At 35.9% G+C, this 18636-nt stretch overlaps 1 protein-coding gene across 1 annotated transcript; it reads left to right on the forward strand.

Annotated features, from left to right (window-relative positions):
• Window positions 1-992: 992 nt before the first annotated feature.
• LOC137938794 (ATP-dependent Clp protease proteolytic subunit-related protein 1, chloroplastic) lies at window positions 993-9076 on the forward strand. The gene is made up of 9 exons (XM_068783832.1): window positions 993-1342; window positions 2295-2410; window positions 2519-2722; window positions 2927-3031; window positions 3248-3310; window positions 7876-7987; window positions 8060-8121; window positions 8341-8523; window positions 8619-9076. Exons 1-9 carry the CDS (start codon window positions 1111-1113, stop codon window positions 8703-8705), a joined length of 1164 nt encoding a protein of 387 aa, XP_068639933.1. The 5' UTR covers window positions 993-1110; the 3' UTR covers window positions 8706-9076.
• Window positions 9077-18636: the final 9560 nt, after the last annotated feature.

Consider the following 18636-nt stretch of genomic DNA (forward strand, 5'->3'; position numbering starts at 1 on the left):
TTAAACAAATAATAGTAAAAAATAAGACTTTAATTTTAGTATATATTCTCATTCACATCGTCATCTTAAATAGCCATTTTACAGACTATACATGGAAAGATTATGAGTGATTACAGGGATTACAAATAGTTTACATAATTACAGGATTTATGGAATATTTACAGGATTTCTTCTTAAGAGAAGAAATCCCTAGAGTAAATCTCTACACTCCCCCTCAAGTTGGTACATAGGTATCACTCATGTCCAACTTTTCGAGACAATTGTTAAATGCTAAGTAAGACACTACCTTGGTCAACACACTAATCTTGAGATCGAACATGAAGGACTTCAATGATTCTTGTTTCTAACTTTTCCTTAATAAAGTGCCTATAAATAAGAAGAAATCCCTAGAGTAAATCTCTACACTCCCCCTCAAGTTGGTACATAGGTATCACTCATGTCTAACTTTTCGAGACAATTGTTAAATGCTAAGTAAGACACTACCTTGGTCAACACACTAATCTTGAGATCGAACATGAAGGACTTCAATGATTCTTGTTTCTAACTTTTCCTTAATAAAGTGCCTATAAATAAGAAGAAATCCCTAGAGTAAATCTCTACACTCCCCCTCAAGTTGGTACATAGGTATCACTCATGTCCAACTTTTCGAGACAATTGTTAAATGCTAAGTAAGACACTATCTTGGTCAACACACTAATCTTGAGATCGAACATGAAGGACTTCAATGATTCTTGTTTCTAACTTTTCCTTAATAAAGTGCCTATAAACTTCAATGTGTTTAGTTCTATCATGTTGGTATGGGTTGTGGGCAATATCAGATGCTGCCATTAACTGTTGGTATTTAGAATATGGAATCTAATATACTCCCTTAATGGAATCTAATATGGAATCTAATATATTCAAAACCATATTAAAAAATTAACCATAGAATTAACACGAATTAGACTACCCACTTGCCACGAGATATCATTGCAAGCACGCTTAACGGACAAAAGGCTATTCGTGGCTGCTCCACAGCGGCGAACCCAAAATTGGAGTATCGGGTGGAATTGAGAGCGAAGGCCTCCCTTTTTACCAAAACAACTGAAGCCGTTGAAGTGGCTGACGGCCATGGCAACTTCTCTCATCCCTTCCGCAGTTGCCGCTTCCAAGAGTATCGAACCGTGTCCTACTTCTTCAATCCCTAAATCGCCTTTTCTATCAGGTTCCAGACTTTTCTTTACAGCATCTTCTTCCGATTCCAAGTGCAAAACTGCCAAAAGATGTCAATCCGTCTCTGCAACCAGTAAGAGCTACGACCACATACCTAAGCAGTTCAGAGAAGAAAATCTCAAAGATGGGCGTAAGTTTCACAGATGACCGACTTTTTTTATATATCTGTTAAATGATTAGGAGGTTTAGTTTTTTACTGCTGAGTTATCTTTTAACAGTATCGATTTTTTTAATTATTGGTTCCTTTATTGTATGTGGGTATTTTTTATGCCAGCAAATTGAAGCTGCTAATAGGTGGATGTAATCACCCAATGGAAAAAACACTTTATCATTTTTCAGTTTTCTTAGGATGGTTTTTCTTTAACTGTTCTGATTGTTTGGTTAATGAAGTTAGGGTCGGTTTAGAACCCCATGGAAAAGAAAAGAAAAGAAAAGAAAGAAAATAAGAATTTGACCATTATTATTCCCAAAAATAGTTAGTGAAAACATTATCTCATTTTCACTAACTATTTTTGGGAATAATAATGGTTAAATTCTCATTTTCTTTTCTTTTCTAAGGGTTCCAAACAGACCCTTAGGGTTCTTGCAATTATTCATGTCGAGTGACGACAATAGACTGCTGTAAGGAGAGAGGAGAGAAACTGTCTTTTGGCATCGGGATGTAAGCATAAGCATACAAGCATAAGAAATGGAGGCCCACCCGTTCAGTTGAAGGTGTAAAGGTCATTTATCTGGTTGCACACATAGTAGCTTTCTTTGTAAGTACTTCAGTAGTTTTCACTATAATTAGTTCAAACATAGTAGAGTTCTTCTGTACTTAAGTAAGAGTGTCGTATGGTAGATGGTCATGGAGGTGCATATCGTATAGTAGATGGTCATTGAGGTGCGGGATGTTAGTTTTACATGAAAATAGTGAGTACCGGGGACATATTTACTTGGGATAACATTGGAGGTTCAAATTCTATTTCTTCCGTGTACTTTGCTAAATTATACTAAGGCATTTTATTTATCCAGTCATAGAAATTAAATTATACTAGCAGTCTGACACTCCTTTTAACAAGTATCTGACCTCCTATTTGCAGTTGTTGACAATTTTAAAAATGCTCCAAAGCACATGTTCGGCCTGTCTCCCTCACAAATAGACATGTTCATGACTGAAGATAATCCTGTCTCTCGGCAGTCGCAAAAACTTACAGAGGTTCATACCCGACTTTTTTTTATAGTATGAGAAATTTAACATACTGGTTGTCTTCTTGTCTTGAAGGATGAGCATCCGGAAATCTCATGTTTTAAATTATGATGACAGGGAAGCATTTCTTCAGCTAGGAACTATTTAGATAATGGAGGCATGTGGAGTCTATCAGGTATGGAGGATCGTGGTCCATCAAGGTACAGCATGAGTGTTAGTATGTATCGCGGTGGGGCCAGAGGGTTTGGGAGGCCCCGTAGTGCACCGCCAGATTTGCCTTCTCTCCTCCTAGATGCTCGAATTTGCTACCTTGGGATGCCGGTGAGATGTGGAAATCATCTTGTTGTATTCTTATTTTCAAGTGGGCACTCATTATTTTATTGAGATTTATTTTTTAAAACAAGTTCTTCTAGAAATAATTTTTTTTTCTTGTTAATAACTCTCTGAGAAAGTTTTTACTATCTGAATTTTTAATGATTTCTGGTACATTTTCTGATTATGTGCCTTTTTTGGCTAGGAAAACAGATTGTTCCAGCTGTAACTGAGCTTCTTGTTGCTCAACTTATGTGGTTGGATTACGATAATCCATCCAAGCCCATATATCTCTATGTAAATTCATCTGGAACACAGGTTAGTGAGCATGTTGTTAGCCCTTCAACCCTTAATGTTTTTTATTTGAATCCATCCTTGAAATTGATTACTCAGCACATAAACTGATTTCTCTTTTGGAAAGCTTAAGAGTTTCTTTTGATGGATCATTTTTGTGGTTTATGTATGAACATATATCATCGAGTTACTGTTAGTGCAAGTTTTTTTAAGTGGTTGAAACCTCTCTTGATATCGCAGAATGAGAAGAAGGAAACTGTTGGATCAGAAACTGAAGCGTACGCGATTGCTGATACTATGGCTGTAAGAATCTCTTTTTACTTTTTGAAGTCATCCTTTTTCTATTTGGACGTTGAGCATTCCTGAATAATTGTTTATTTCTTTTTATATCCATGACATTATCTGGTTTTGAAGCTTTTTCCTGAATATTTGATATTATAATCCTGTATGTCAGTCATCAGTCTTCGTTAGTGTTAAGAATTTCTAGCATTTTTTACACACTATGATTTTCTCCACATTTTAGTGTGCTATCTTCTGCTTATTGTCTTGTTCCATTATTGTTCCTCATGATCTTGGGTGCAACTTCTAGGTGATCAAGACCAATGAGCTCACAGCTCCCTATCATTGTAGTTCTAAGTTAACATGCTCTGTGGGACTTGATACCAAAACCACAAAAAAAATTCTTGTTTTCCGTATTGAAATTATTTGGCCAAAATGGACAGTGAAACTTATATAAAGGCTAGATTGGGTTGGGCAACAAGTTTATGAATGGACACCCTAGATGCCTATGGGACATGAACTCCTGAGTTCCTATCTCGATATTGCTGATGTGGCAAGAGCTAAGGTTCATAAACTATAACCATTGTTAAGTTTAATTTTTTTTGGGATGTTCAGATTATATAGCTACAAAAGCCTTGTTGAATATATGGAGAAGAAAAATGATTCACTGATTTGATTATAAAATGAGTATAATGGACTTCTATCTATAATAGATAAAACAAGTAGAATCATATTATAATTAAACTAACCATGTCCCAGTTACAGCTAATGTTAAACACTAAAAGATAAGTCTTAAAAAAAATTAAACAATTGAGCATAAATAGAAGTAACATAATTAAACACCTTTAATTGACTCTTCTGTGAGACCTTCCCATGAGACTCCTCTTAGACACCACCATATTAATTCTGGTTCTTGTGAGACTTCTTACTTTAAGAGTCATGTAAGACTCTTCCATATTTGTTTTTCTACACTCCCCCTTAAGTTGGAGTTTATAACTCCAACATGCAATGGAAAAATTCTTGGTCTTCAAGAAGAAATTCTTCATATTGTACTCCTCCTGATTTAGATATCCTTGTCACATAAAATTTGATGCCCACACCATGTGAAATTCTTCATTGTAGATTGTATTTCTTCTTCTCAAATGATAGCAACACCCATATTTCAAATTCGGAAGGAGGCTCAACAACCACAACACTCAACTTCCAAACTGAATTTCTACACTAAAAAAAATAAGAAGAAGATGTTCATTAAATTGGTAGAGTAATGAAAGTTACGAGGCTTGATTCAGTTTGTAGAATCTTTCATACTTCTCTTTCTATTTTCCCCCTCAAACTGGGAGGTCATGACAACTTGTGGACCAAACAGGTTCCATTCCAATCCCTTCAAATATCCCTAGAAGGCAACCATATCTCTGTAATCCTCTTCTGTCATATGAATTCATCCCTAGAGAGGTGTTTTGAGGAATCAGAAAAGTTCCTGGTTACCCACACATTCTTGTTGCATCGAAATTGTAATTGCCGCCCACTCCACAGCAAGCTTTGAGCAAAGGACTATCATAAAATCCTTGATAGGTAGAGGCGTTATTAAGAATCTCCAAGGCAGCATTGGAGTAATCCACACGTATTATGCAAGGAGATGAAGTCAGCATGTGATATGGCTTCGTAAAAGGATAAAGTTTCACATCTATTTCACGAGCTTGCTCATGAGAAGCAAACATTATTTAGCCAACCTCCTGCAGCAACACCGATTATTGCTCCCACCAGTGCCATAGTGTGTCATAGCCAAGCAGCGAGCCACCTGTTAATTCATCTTGTTACTTACCTCCCTCTGTAGTCTCTGAAGAAGAGATGGTCACTCTCAGTTTGGATTTCTGACAGCAGGGACAGAAGGTGTAAAGGTCTAGAAGCAAGCTTCAAAGAGTAACCTGAGTAGATCTGTTAAGTAATTTTGATCCACTAGCCGGACGAGTTTCAGTGAGAATATCTTTGGCTCAGGATCCATTAAAAGAGCTAGTTGCTGGCTGTGAAAGCATTGAATAGCAGGTAGATGAATTGGACAAGGCAATTGCAGTAGCAGAAAGAGATTCAGCATGTGCGGAACACCAACATCAACTCCCTTGGTTTATCTGGTATTTCTTCTTCTAGCTCCTATGCTTCGCAGAGAAAAGCCTCCAGAGTCATGGTCTTGTGCTGTGGTAACGGCAAGGGGGGGGGGATGGATGAAGATGAAGGGCTATCAGAATGGGAGTGAGTTTATCTTCCCATTGATCGAAGCGTTGTACTTCTCGACATTGCGTTTGTTCCGGATGACATGAAACGTGGCTTCCTTTTGGGATTGCGGCAAACGTGAGACAAAAGGTGGCACACCTGGTTTCCATGTTAATAGCTTCGGCTGAGGAGGAAGACTTCAACTACCGATTCAATTCGATCAACTTCATGGGCAAGGTGAACTCCTTTGCATTCTCTGCAGCAATTACTCCTCCCAGACAGGAAATATGAAAATAAAATACAACAGGTGCCTTGGATGAAAACGTGGTTGGTTTCTGTTTACTAAACAACCCAGCTGCTAAGAGTCCAAATGGGACTCAAACACGACAACAACCCAAGATGAAGAAACTAGCTTAACAGAAAATAGAATGTCTTCTAACGAGAAACTCACGAAAGAGAGAACCTTCAAACTTGCATTAAAGGAAGAACTGTTGGACTCGTGCATGATAAGGAAACCAAACTATGCACATCAATGAGAACGCCGAAAAAAGGAAGCAAGAGTTGCACAAGGGAACCAGACTTGTGAGCAAGAAGACATTGAATCACGACAGTAATCAAACCCAAAACAACAACAAAATCTTGCTCAAAGATAATTGCTGCAAAACAGAAGCTCTTAGGACAAGAAAATTCGTTGTTGGCTGAACAAGTGAAATCGAACTCTAAGAGGAAATCAGCAGATACCTCAACTCTTCAAGAGAAATGCCAACAATGTTTGGCACGAAATCGATCAGCAACTCTCTAAAACACACCACTCACATCATCTTCTTCAATTTTTGAAAATCTCAGAAGCTGCAACATATTTATTGTTATCTTGGTCTATTCAGCCTCCTCCAACAACAAGCAAGTACAGATTCAATACGATGTCTGCGAGCAAGCACGAGATATGGAACTGCAGAAGCTGCAATGGCTGATACAACGGAAAAACGCTTCTGGCTATGGTTGATCTGACACCAAAGATAGAGAAGGCTGCAACGCCTGTATCAGCACCAAAGACGTCTCATGGCGATGCAGCTTGAGTTTGGAGATGCTCACGCCAATGATAGGATTCGATGAATGACATCGATGCAATTGATGTTGAGCAATGAGCTGATGGAGGGGAAAAGAGTTCCTCTCGCCCCTACTTCTCTGTCGTCAAGGAATAGCTGCTCAGTAGCCTCTTCTCTTCAATAAGTTGGACATAGAGCGTGCTGCTCAATGAGAATTGCCAACTCTGAAATGAATTGCAATAATGTGGCATTATTTCTCGACGAAAGATTCTGAGCATTGGTATGTTCCATGGAAACTGTAAGGCAAGAAACAGAAAATTGGACACGACAACAAATTTTGTGAAAACTGGTTATCATCTTTGAGATTAGGAAAGTCGTTATCTTTGTGCAGCAAAGGTGAAGGCAAAGGAGTTTCCAGACTCTGAAATTCTCTATTAAGGTGGAGGAAGATGCTTATGAAAGAAGAAACAGTATATAGCTGCGATAAAATTGTGAGATCATCTATTATTGTAGACAAGTTAAGATAAACAATGAAAAAACACATAATCTAAGATTTCATAAAATACATTAAAAAATACACTAAAAGGAGAGACATGAGATTAAACAAAGGAAAAAAAACATTGTTTCTGTAACTTGATGTAACATCAATCTATAGAACCTGTTTTGGTACCATGTTGAAATTTTGGAGTAGAAAAATAATTCATCGATATGATTATAAATCGAGTATAATGAGTTCTAAAACAATTAAACAATTGAACGTCAAAAGAAGACTAACACAACTAAACACCTTTACCTGAGTCTCTTATGTGAGACCTCCTTCGCATGAAACTCCTCTTAGAGTCCACCATATTAATTTTGGGTCTTGTGAGACTTCTTGGTATGAGAGTCTTGTAAGACTTCCATACCTGTTATTCAACAAGCTTTTTGCTTTGTTGAACACTTGTGGGGAGTGTCGTTGTCAACTTGTTCCAGTTTTTAGTTGGAATCGACTATCTTAGTTTGTGCTGAAGCTTTGGATACAGGCACAAAGCATATGGTAACTGCGAAATACTTAATGTTAGCATATTTTGATATAATTCTTTCATCATTTAGCATTTAAAAGAGAAAAAAGGTTCAGTATTTTCCCTTGTATAAGAATTGCGAGTGCTTGATGTTGGCTACTCTACCATCTCTATGTTTCCAACTTTTATTCTCATACAGCTGTGCCATTAATGTGCTTTCCTTTCATCTGTACTGATTAATCAACTACTATTTGAAGTAATTGATTTTGTGGTTCACAGTTTGATTTCCATACTAACAACCTCACATCTCTGTTACTTTATTTTGGCAATACAGTATTGTAAATCCAAGATTTACACAGTGAACTGTGGCATGGCATTTGGTCAAGCAGCGATGCTCCTATCACTTGGTGCCAAGGGTTATCGTGCTCTACAGCCAAATGCTTCAAGTGAGTTTTATCCTCTTTTTACATTTTTTTTGTTTCTGCAGATGGTTTTAAGACGGTATAATGTACTTGCAGCGAAACTTTATCTGCCAAAGGTCAACAAATCAAGTGGTGCAGCAATTGATATGTGGATTAAGGTACTCTCTCTCTCTCTCTCTCCATCTCCCTTGGCAGATGTGGGGATCACCTGAATGGCATACCATATACACATTGAGGCAAGATGGACTAATTGTATTGCTGCCCTGCTTTTTTTGGTCCACCATTGGAGTACCACCTATTTTCAATCTAGTCATTCAATTACTTGCATACCCATGGTAAACTTCTAATTTTCTTGTTCTTATACTGTTTCTCTGTAGGCAAAAGAGCTTGATGCAAACACTGATTATTATATTGAGTTGGTAGCTAAAGGGACTGGAAAAACAAAGGAAGAAATTTCTAAAGATATCCAGCGTCCGAAGTATTTCCAAGCACAAGAAGCGATTGATTATGGTCTTGCCGATAAAATTATTGACTCAAGAGATGCTGCCTTTGAGCGAAGGGTAAACAGCGTCTTTGAAATCCCATTTCGCTGTTTTTATAAAAAAAAAATTTGATTTATTGAATCACTAATATTATGATAAACTTGTTTGGGCAGGATTATGATGGGTTGTTAGCTCAGTCTAAAGCCATGCGTGGAGCAGCTGGCGTTGGCCCACAGGCGGCTCCCAGTGGATTTAGATAGAATACAGATAACAAAATCTGTATGAAAGAACATAGAGAAGGATTTCATGCAAGAACCTTTGACATTCTGTGGTCCTCCTCCCGTATATATTTGTAGTGCTTCAGGGGCTTGTGAAATGGCGCTTGATTTGAGTAATACCTCCTTCACACTCACGCAGTTGCAAAAAGATGACCATGAAAGGGCAAGAAAATGGAGACAGTGGATATGGAATGGGAAAGTGCAATTTTCCAGTGGGTTTCATCTGGTCTCTTTTGCAAGTGTTGCTCGATGTTTGCCCAGTGTTATGACACTGGTTGTGCGTTTTATGTAATGAATATCAGCCAAAGAGACAAAGAGTTGTGAAAAAAGTCAACCTGGAAAATTCAGCAAGAGTCAGTAAGGTTCTAGAGCATTAGACTCAAAATCTATTATGTTTCTGCCAATGTCCGAGGTCAACACAAAGTTGCAGTGAATTGCAGGAAATGATTGAGATACGCAGGAAAGGTTTGAGAGAGATCATAAGAAAACTGGATATTTGATAACAGAAAACAGGAAAGCAAATGGGAAAAAGACAAACAAAAAACTTTGAATTGGACTAATAGAGTGGAAGATAGTTCACTTTGGCTGATAGAGAAGTAGAGATCTAAATGGAAAGCAGTAATCGATACCCCAACGGAAAAAGAAAAAAAAAAAAAAAATGGGCTAGAGAACGGAGTGAACTCGCTTAGGTAGGTGAATATAGGGCAAGAAAATTGAACCCAATTGAAGAGATAGAAGAGAGAAAATTGATTTGGACAAAGAGAGAAGGACAAAAGATTTCAAATCAGTTGAAATTCATATTCAAACTCACTCTCTATTCTTATTGAAAAATAAATATAGAGGTATTTTGGTTATTTCATTTTATCTATACTTATATAGTTTGATGTAATCTTGTTTTGTATGTCCAATTAAGTCTATGGCCTATGCATCATGTAGAATGAGAGATATATGGACACTAGGGTTTCACTTAAGTAAGGGTATATCTGTAATTATATATTCAACATTATAAATAAGGGTTGGGGGATGTGCACGTCCCCCAACACAACTCTTTCACTTGATCTTTTGCCTCTATACTTTTCCCTCTTCTTATTCTCTCTCTTCAACGCTCTTTTTTTTTTTACCTTTTTCATGATATTAGAGTGATAGATCGGTTCTTTGTCAGTTTTTCATCATTATGAAGCACACATCTATATAAAGGAAGGATCTTTATCAAGTTGTTCGGCTATTGGTCGGTAAAAATCCATTTTTTTTTCTTTTTATCTATGCCATAACCAAATCTTGATATTTCAAATTGTCCAAAAGAGGGTTTTTTTTTGCTGATCTTGGGATGTGCATAAACTCCCAAGCCTACCTATGGTGACATCATCCTCGACATCTGTTGACATCAACCCTAGTGTTGCTCTTTTTACACAGCGCATATCACCTAATTGCCATAACCCTAATTCTATATAGTGGGGCCCACTTACGTTGATTAATTTGAAGTTGTTGGGAGACTTATTTGATATGTTTGGTGCTTTTATATATCTGTTATGACTTATTCCAGTGAAGTTTACACTCCATCTAAAGAATCTTATAATTATGAAGGAAAAGATATTATCACCATATACTTGGTCCAGATATGTTAGAATGTATTTAAAGGGCCGAAAGAAGTTGAAATTTATTAGGGATGATCCTCTTATCCCTTAGGATGATGACTGGGGGAAGCAGAAGACAACCAAATAATGACTTGGATTGTCAACAATATGAAATCTACTTTAGAAGTCAGGTTATGAACTTTGAAACTATAAAAGCTATGTGATTAACTTTATAAGCTCTATATGGTCAAGAGAGTAATATTTCTAGGTTATATGAGTTACATACAAAGTTTTTTGGCTTGAAGCGAGGTAATAGGATTGTGATAGAATAATTTAGTTCTTTTTTTTGAGTATGTGGCAGGAAATCAATGTTTTTCTTCCATTTACTATGGATGAAAAGGAACTTAGAAAACAACAAAGTCAGCTCCTAGAGGCAAAATTCCTTAATGGTTTGGGTGCTAAGTTTGATAGTATAAAAACACAAGTCCTAGCCTTTGAAGTACCTAAAATTTCTACTACTTTTAATAGGGTAACAAAAGTTGAAAAAACTATTGTGCATAAAGTAGGTGAAGCTACTACCCTTAATACATCAGTTGCAACACTTGGTTCCACTGAGTCACCCAGAGGATCCATAGGGACTGGCATAGGCAGAGATAGAGATAGTTCAGGTCAAGGATGAGGCTGAGGGGATGGAAAATCTCAGAGAAAGTGTCTCCATTGTGGACACACCAATCATTACTTGGACATATGTTTGATCAAATTTGAGAAGTATGTCTAGGCAAACTCTACTACACATGAGGGTATTGCCCCAGGGTCTAACACTACAACACTTGTCCCACCTGGTGTTCGAATGAACTGCAACAATTAATTCACCAGCAACAATGAATTTCACAGAGTATGATACAACCTTCTATTCTTTCTGCATCCTTGGCTCATACTACTCCTCCCATAGGTAAGTTTTCTTTTTCAATGTTTCATTCCTAGTCTTAGGTATTTTATTTCGAAGCTTCAAAATACATGTTAGGTATGTTGTCCTTATTTTTTTACTTAAAAGAGTCTCTCGTTGATAAGCATGTTAACCTTGGATATGGGTCAGTTTCACTAGTATAGGTAGTAGGGAATCTTACCCTTGCTTCCTTTCTTTCACCTCAATCTGCATTGCTAGTTCCAATTTTTCCTTTGAATTTGTTGTCCATCGGCTAGGTTGCTAACTCCATGAATTATTTTTTAATCTTTTACCCTACTTATTATGTTTTTCAGGATCTGGTGACAAAGAAAATGATTGGTTCTGCCGGTGAGAGACGGGGGATTGTATTATTTGCACGTCGACAAACCATATAACACTCTACATGCGCTACACACAACCGATTCACCTTTACATTGGCATCTCATACTAGGATTCTGGTGGAGGGGAAGAGGTACCAGAGGAAGAGGAGATCAACCATTATTGAATACCGAGAAATAGCAGGGATAGATTCTAAGCTATCATTCTTAGGCAGTTTCGTAGATTAAATCGAGGATGCTTCTCTCAGAAAGTCTTGGGTAGCTTTTGCTTTTCCAAGGCGAGTGGCGACGAGCGGCAGCATGCTGCGGTGGCGTGGAGCTGCCTGTTCTGGCGTGGTAGCTAAGCGACGACGGCGGAAGCCGCTGTTGTCTGTTCGGCGACGACGGAAGCTGTCAACGCTGACGAAGGGGATCGGCAGGCGCCTGTTCTCGACGGCGTCGCATGACCGTCAACGGGAGACGTCGATCAAAAATGAATTTATTTGCATCAACCTTTCGAACGAAACTCATCACCGACTCACCCCATCCGGGTAAGCACACTTTGCCTTCCTTCTAGCTAGGCTTTTATAAGTTTGTCTCTCGTGCCCTTTTGACCTATGTGAGACTAATAAACCTTAGTGAGAAGAGAGGAAGGAAAATAGAAAAGGAAATTGAATAGAATAAAGAAAAAATAAGGGAAAAAAAGGAAAAATGGGAGAATAAGGAAAAAAAGGAAAATAAAAATAAATATGAGTTGAAGGACAAAATGAAAATGAAACAAACATCTAGAAGGGGAGATGAGTGAAGGAAAAAATAAATATATATATATATATATATATAAAAATTTAAAATGAATTAAAATTATAATTAATGTAAAAAATGAGGAAATAAATATAATTTTTTTATAAAAATATAAATAAAAAATAAGTGAAGGAAAAAAGGAAAATAAAAAAAGGAAGAGAGAGAAAAAGGAAAAGAAAAATAAATAAAAGTTTAAAGACAAAAGGAAAAATAAAACAAATAGCACGAAGAGGAGAAAAGTGAAGGAAAAAAATTAAAAAATTAAACATATATTTAAAATTTTAAAATGAATCAAAATTATAATTAAAGTGAAAATGAGGAAATAAATATAAACTATTTTATAAAAATAAGGGAAGAAAAAAAAAGGAAATTGGGAGAATAACGAAAAAAGGAAAATGAAAAAAAATAGAGGATTGAGAAAAAGAAAAATAAATATGAGTTGAAGGACAAAAGGAAAAGGAAACAAAGAGCAAGAAGAGGAGAAAAGTGAAGGGAAAAAAAAAAAATATATATATATATATATATATATATATATATTTAAAAATTTTAATAAATTATAATTATAATTAATGTGAAAATGAGGAAATAAATATAAACTATTTTATAAAAAATATAAAGAAAAATAAGGGAAGAAAAAAAGGAAAAAGGAAAACGAAAAAAAAGGAGGAGAGAGAAAAAGGAAAAGAAAATTAAATAAGAGTTGAAAGACAAAAGGAAAAAGGAAACAATAGCAGGAAGAGGAGAAGAGTGAAGGAAAAAATTAAAAAACTAAAATATATATATATATATATATATATATATATATATATATATATATATATAATTTTAAAATGAATTAAAATTATAATTAAAGTGAAAAAAGAAGAAAATAAATATAAAATATTTTATAAAAATATAAAGAAAAAAAGGAAAAATAGGAGAATAAGGAAAAAATGGAGGAGAGGGAAAAAGGAAAGGAAAAATAAATAAGAGTTGAAGAACAAAAGGAAAAAGGAAACAAATAGCAAGAAGAGGAGAAGAGTGAAGAGAAAAAATAAAATATATATTAAAATTTTAAAATGAATTAAAAATATAATTAAAGTGAAAATTGAGGAAAATAAATATAAATTGTTTTATAAAAAAATATTTTTATACATGAGAAATATTTTGTTAATATTTCCTTGTACAATTGAGCCATGTATTTAAATCATTTTACTTAAATCTTGTTCTCCGTTTAAAAGTTTCTCTTGTTCATAACTTAGAGTGTACTTCAAGTCTTTGTGAGGGCCAAAAGGTCAAAACTAGACGAAAGTAGGGAGCAATAGGTAAAAGAGATGAACTTGATACTATTAATTGAGACTCAGTTATTAATAAGGATTGTTAAGTAAATAAGACTCATCTAAAATACCCTTTCAATTTAATTGACCCATTACAAAGATAAATTTAATGACATACAAAATAATTTGTAGTATTGGTAATAAAAATTTATTTAAAATGAAGCCATATTAGTGGTTTTTTCAAGAAATGTTGAAAAAATGTTTTTAGTAGAAATACATTTCTAGGGACTATTAGTGCCTCATATTTTTTGGAAACATTTTTCTAATTGGAAATTCTTATTAAAAAAATCATATAATTTTCTAGGTAAGATTTTCTTACCAAGATGGGCTAGAAAACCGTATAGAAATTTTTTGAATAAGTATTTGATAGTTGATACTGTAATATTTTAGCATGAGGCAATTTTCATAGCAATTTTGTGTTTGACATTTTATTTGATTAACAATTTATCAATAAGTATAGTAATATATTAAATTAATTATTATTTTTTATTTATTTCCCTGGAAGAGGCAATAAGAGGTCCATTTAACTTTCCTAAGAAAATTTTAAAATATTTTTTTGTAATTTTCTAGTAAGTCACTAATAGTAATAGGATTTTATTTAATAGTTTTTTTTTTTTGGAAATATGTATCCTAGGACAAACATTTATAGTTTTTCCTAGAATATAAATTTTCAACCAGGGGTACTAAGGTGGCCACAATAAATTTATGGTCAAATTCAGACATTACAAAATAAGCTAGACAACATTTGGGGTAAAAAATATTAATATTGGTGCATTCTAATCCATTATTGAGATTCAATTCCAAACTTCCCCTATCATTCTTTTTTTTTTAAATGTATGCATAATTTTATATGTAATTTATTTGATGCAGAGTATTAAATGTAAGTTGAAGCTCGAACTCGGTTTAAATTATTAGGCTTGAACTCGATGACAATTTTAGGTTCGAGGCTAGGGTTGGCTCGAGCTCGAGTTCGAAATATTTAAATCAAGCTCGGCTCGAACATAGGAAGGTTCGGGCTCAGCTCAATTCAATGCCACCCTTGTGCCAAATTTTATGTAGAGGTCATACCCAATTTTATGTAAAATGTATGCATACTTTTATATACAATTTATTTGGCATGTATTTTTTGAAAAAATTTAAATATATGTTGGAGCTCGAACTTGAGACATGTATTTTTTTATAAGTTTTAAATGAATATTGAAGCTCGAGCTCGGCTTGAACTCACTTAAAATTATTGGGCTCGAGCTCGATAACAATTTTAGGTTCGAGGCTGGATTCGAGAACGAGCTCGCGTTTGAAATATTTAAATCAGGCTCGACTCGAACATAGGCAAGTTCGGGCTTGGCTCGGCTCAATGCCACCCCTACATATGATAATAGTAGGAATGAATAAACACGCTTCAATAATAAATAAATAAAAGATTTCTCACCCTCCCCATTATTTTTTCTTTTTTTCTTATGTCACGACAATCAAATCTCTCTGACTTTTCCAACAAAACATCAATTGGAGTTTGAGTTCCAATTAGAGATTTTATTAAATTCGGGTGGTGGGTCTACTTATTTATGTTTCTAGGGCCAGTAGTTGTAGGGAACGACTCGCCTCTCTCAAATTGTTTCTCATTATTAAGAAAAAAGTAATGAAGATAAAACGCGAGCTTGTTTTATAGTGATAGTAATTAATCTTTGTTGTTTCAAAGTCAATCAGTTCACTCTTCTAGATAATATTTTTCATTATTCAGTAATAAATTGATTAATTAAGCTCATGTTTCTATAATCAATTCGATCCCTCAAACCAATTGGGGGCAAATGCCTATGAAAAGATCGCTTGGATTTACGAATGGGTTTATTTCTTATCTCTAAAATCCTAGTTTATTTCTTCATTCATTTCGGATCTAATCGAAAGAGGACTTTCGCTAAGGGAAGCACTATGGACTCTTCAAGCTTTTTCTTCAATTAGATGTTAATGTGAATGAACCATAACTATCCAAATTATAAGAAATCCCACACCTTGCAAACTTTGAGCCATGTAAATAAATTGTGAATATGGTCCAAGTAACAAATGCTCAAGTTTCCATAGGGTCCCAATTCCAATAAGATCCCCATGCCTCATTAGCCCATACTGCTCCCAAAAGAATACCTATGGTTAAAAAAGTAAATCCCAGACTAATAACACGATAACTCCAATGATCCAACCGTCGAGTAAATTGATACTTGTGATAATTTCTAAATGAAAGAAAGGAGGTGCTTAAATGCACTTAAAACTGTTTCTCTTCATGTTTATATATAATAGACTGAAACGTCTACTTAAAAGTTTTTTAAAAAAAAATTGGATCGTTAAGACTCGTTTACCACTTCTAACATTGTTTAAAGTCTATCTTGAGTTAACTCATTCAAATTTGAGTCACTTTGTTTAGCTCTCTCTTCCATGTGAAGGAAGCCAAAGACGTGGGAAATGAGCTTCCTCGTGGGAGATGAGCCTCCTGAGATTTTCTGAACTGTGATAAAAACCAGACTTATTCATTCATGTGAGAGATTCCGTTTTAAGCAAAGATGCAGCTATAGAATTACCATGTTGTTGTTGGAATGGGCATGTTTTTAATATGCAAGTTGCGCCTTCGCTAATAGGTCGATCTTTTGGCGCAATGGTTAGTAACATGGTATCAGAGCAGGTTGGTATCGAGTTCGAGTCCCGCTCCCCTCATTGGTTCCATCCCTGCATAGGTGGGACTTTGTCTTTGGCTGTCCCCGTATAAGTAGGAATGTGCATTTGCATTTGTACACAGGTGTTCCCCGTGCGGGAGAGTGTTGGAATGGGCATGTCTTTAATATGCAAGTTATGCTTTCGATAATAGATCAATCTTTTGGCGCAATGGTTAGTAACAGTTACAGGCTCTTTAACACACCTTTCCTTTCTCCAATCTCAAATCTGTCTTGAGATTTGTTCTTCCCCATAATAGCTGTAAACTCTTAATCTGAAGTCTAATCGAGGAGAGCTGAGACCCTCTATTATGACCCACCCAGCAACAGTGACAATTACATATTGACGAAACCATTCTGGTTTGATCAAAACCATGGAAAAACACCGACTCCAAGAACACTTAAATTGAGATCTCCAAGAATGAATCAAATAGGGCCAACTGATGATATCGACATGGTTCAAATTTATATTTAAAAGAGTCCCATCAGATAGCAGAGTGTTTCTAGATATAGCTTGACTGGTCTTTCCATGTCTAAACTTATGTCCCCAGTGCATTTCTTCTGCCCCACCTTTCAAAATTAGTTTTAGTATACAAGAACTGTAAATGGAAGGGAAGAATGATTCAGTCAATATTCCTGTAGATGAAGTTCAACAACTGTCTCTTAATCTTCTTCAAATGTGGCTTTCGATGATCCTGATGAAGATTTCCTCGTGAACAAAACAGAGAATCTCTTGATTTTCATCTTATATTACTTATAACGATCACCAATCCAGTTTCGATTTGCTGTTTTAAAAACAAGCGTCTATGAACTGATCTCTTCAACCCATTGCTGTATTCCATGAGGTTCTGAATTTTGGGGAATAGCTGTATTCCAGAAGTACAAAAAAAGAAAAAAAAGAGAACTGTAGAAGGCTTCTTCTGCATTTAAGACAGAAGAAAATGAGTGGAGAAGAAGGCAAGACACTAAATTTTCTAACTTTATGTGCAGAAGCTTCTCTTTCGGTTTGAATGGTCTTCTCCAATTTGTTTCTTGTGTCACCTTCCAATCTTGTTTCTTTTTTTTTTTCCTTTTTTTGGTTTTTGGAAGAAAAACAAAGTTGCTTGATTCGGTGGTCAAACATGCTAGCCTGAAGCGGAGTTAAACATCATAATATAGCTTCCCCAAGTTGTCTCCTTGCGTCACTTTTCTTCTGGAAAAACAAGTAAAGCATCTCCATCGATCTTTCATATTTGAGCCCTGAAGTGACATCTCCATGTCTTCTACCACTTATCCAGGACTAAACTATCCCACATTAACATTGATCACGGTCTACATTTAGAAAATCTGCCTCCTGATCAAACAACACTCGTCTTTAATAAAAAACAAACACCTCCACATGATTTCAAAGAGATAGTGAGAGGATGAGCTTGAAAGCAAAGTGATGGAGGTGTGTCTCTCAACTCTCCGGCAACACAAAGGTCACCAGAGATGACCCCATGAAGAGTTCTACTTGTGAAGTTAACAAGACAAGGTAGTTAACTCATAAATTAGGGTTCTTAAGTCTCTTTCCAACCATTCCCTATGCATGAGTAAGCAAAGATTATACAATACATATCTAGAAGATATGTCACACCACAGTTTATTTTAAGTCTTCGTTTTAGGTCTCAAGTGAGGTTGGACAACCCTTGTCTAGGAAGTTTAATCTTAGATTAAGGGTCTAATAAACAAAGTTCATAACTCATGGACCATCGCCACACGTGCGGTGGTCCCGTGCTGCGGCGCTTGTGTCGGCTCAACGAGTCTCAAGGGGGACCCCTCCCCTTGTCACAGTTTCCTTATGTTGACTAGTTTGATGACCGGATTGAGGTCTTAATTGATTAGGAACAAAAGCCATGAGAAGCCTCTGGTGGGGAAAGAGTGAGGACTCACTCTCCCAAGTTGTCTGATGAACAGAAAAGAAAAAGAAACCAAAAGAATTTTTTTCTCCATTTCATATGCTATTCAGGGAGTGCACAGCCCCACATGAGCACGGTAGAGGGCCTAGCAGAAGCTTTCCAGGCTTATTCAAATTCTTTGGTGGGTAGTGGGTGACGATTTTCTTCTATCAAGGGGGAAAGCCTCAAAGCCTTAAGACCCTTATTTTATCGTCTTGCCCTAGCACTCTACATGGAATGACACCTGACCCACTCGGCAATCTGTCTAAATGACACGTTGGGTTTTGTAGAGCAACAAAGCTGATGTTACCTAATTGCTTTCCCATTGGGCAAAAGGGTGGCACAGC

Source organism: Aristolochia californica, unplaced genomic scaffold (genome assembly GCF_029961685.1).
Source record: "Aristolochia californica isolate CCGP_79_NKW_82.1479 unplaced genomic scaffold, dmAriCali1.0.hap1 SCAF_8, whole genome shotgun sequence".
NCBI lineage: Eukaryota > Viridiplantae > Streptophyta > Magnoliopsida > Piperales > Aristolochiaceae > Aristolochia > Aristolochia californica.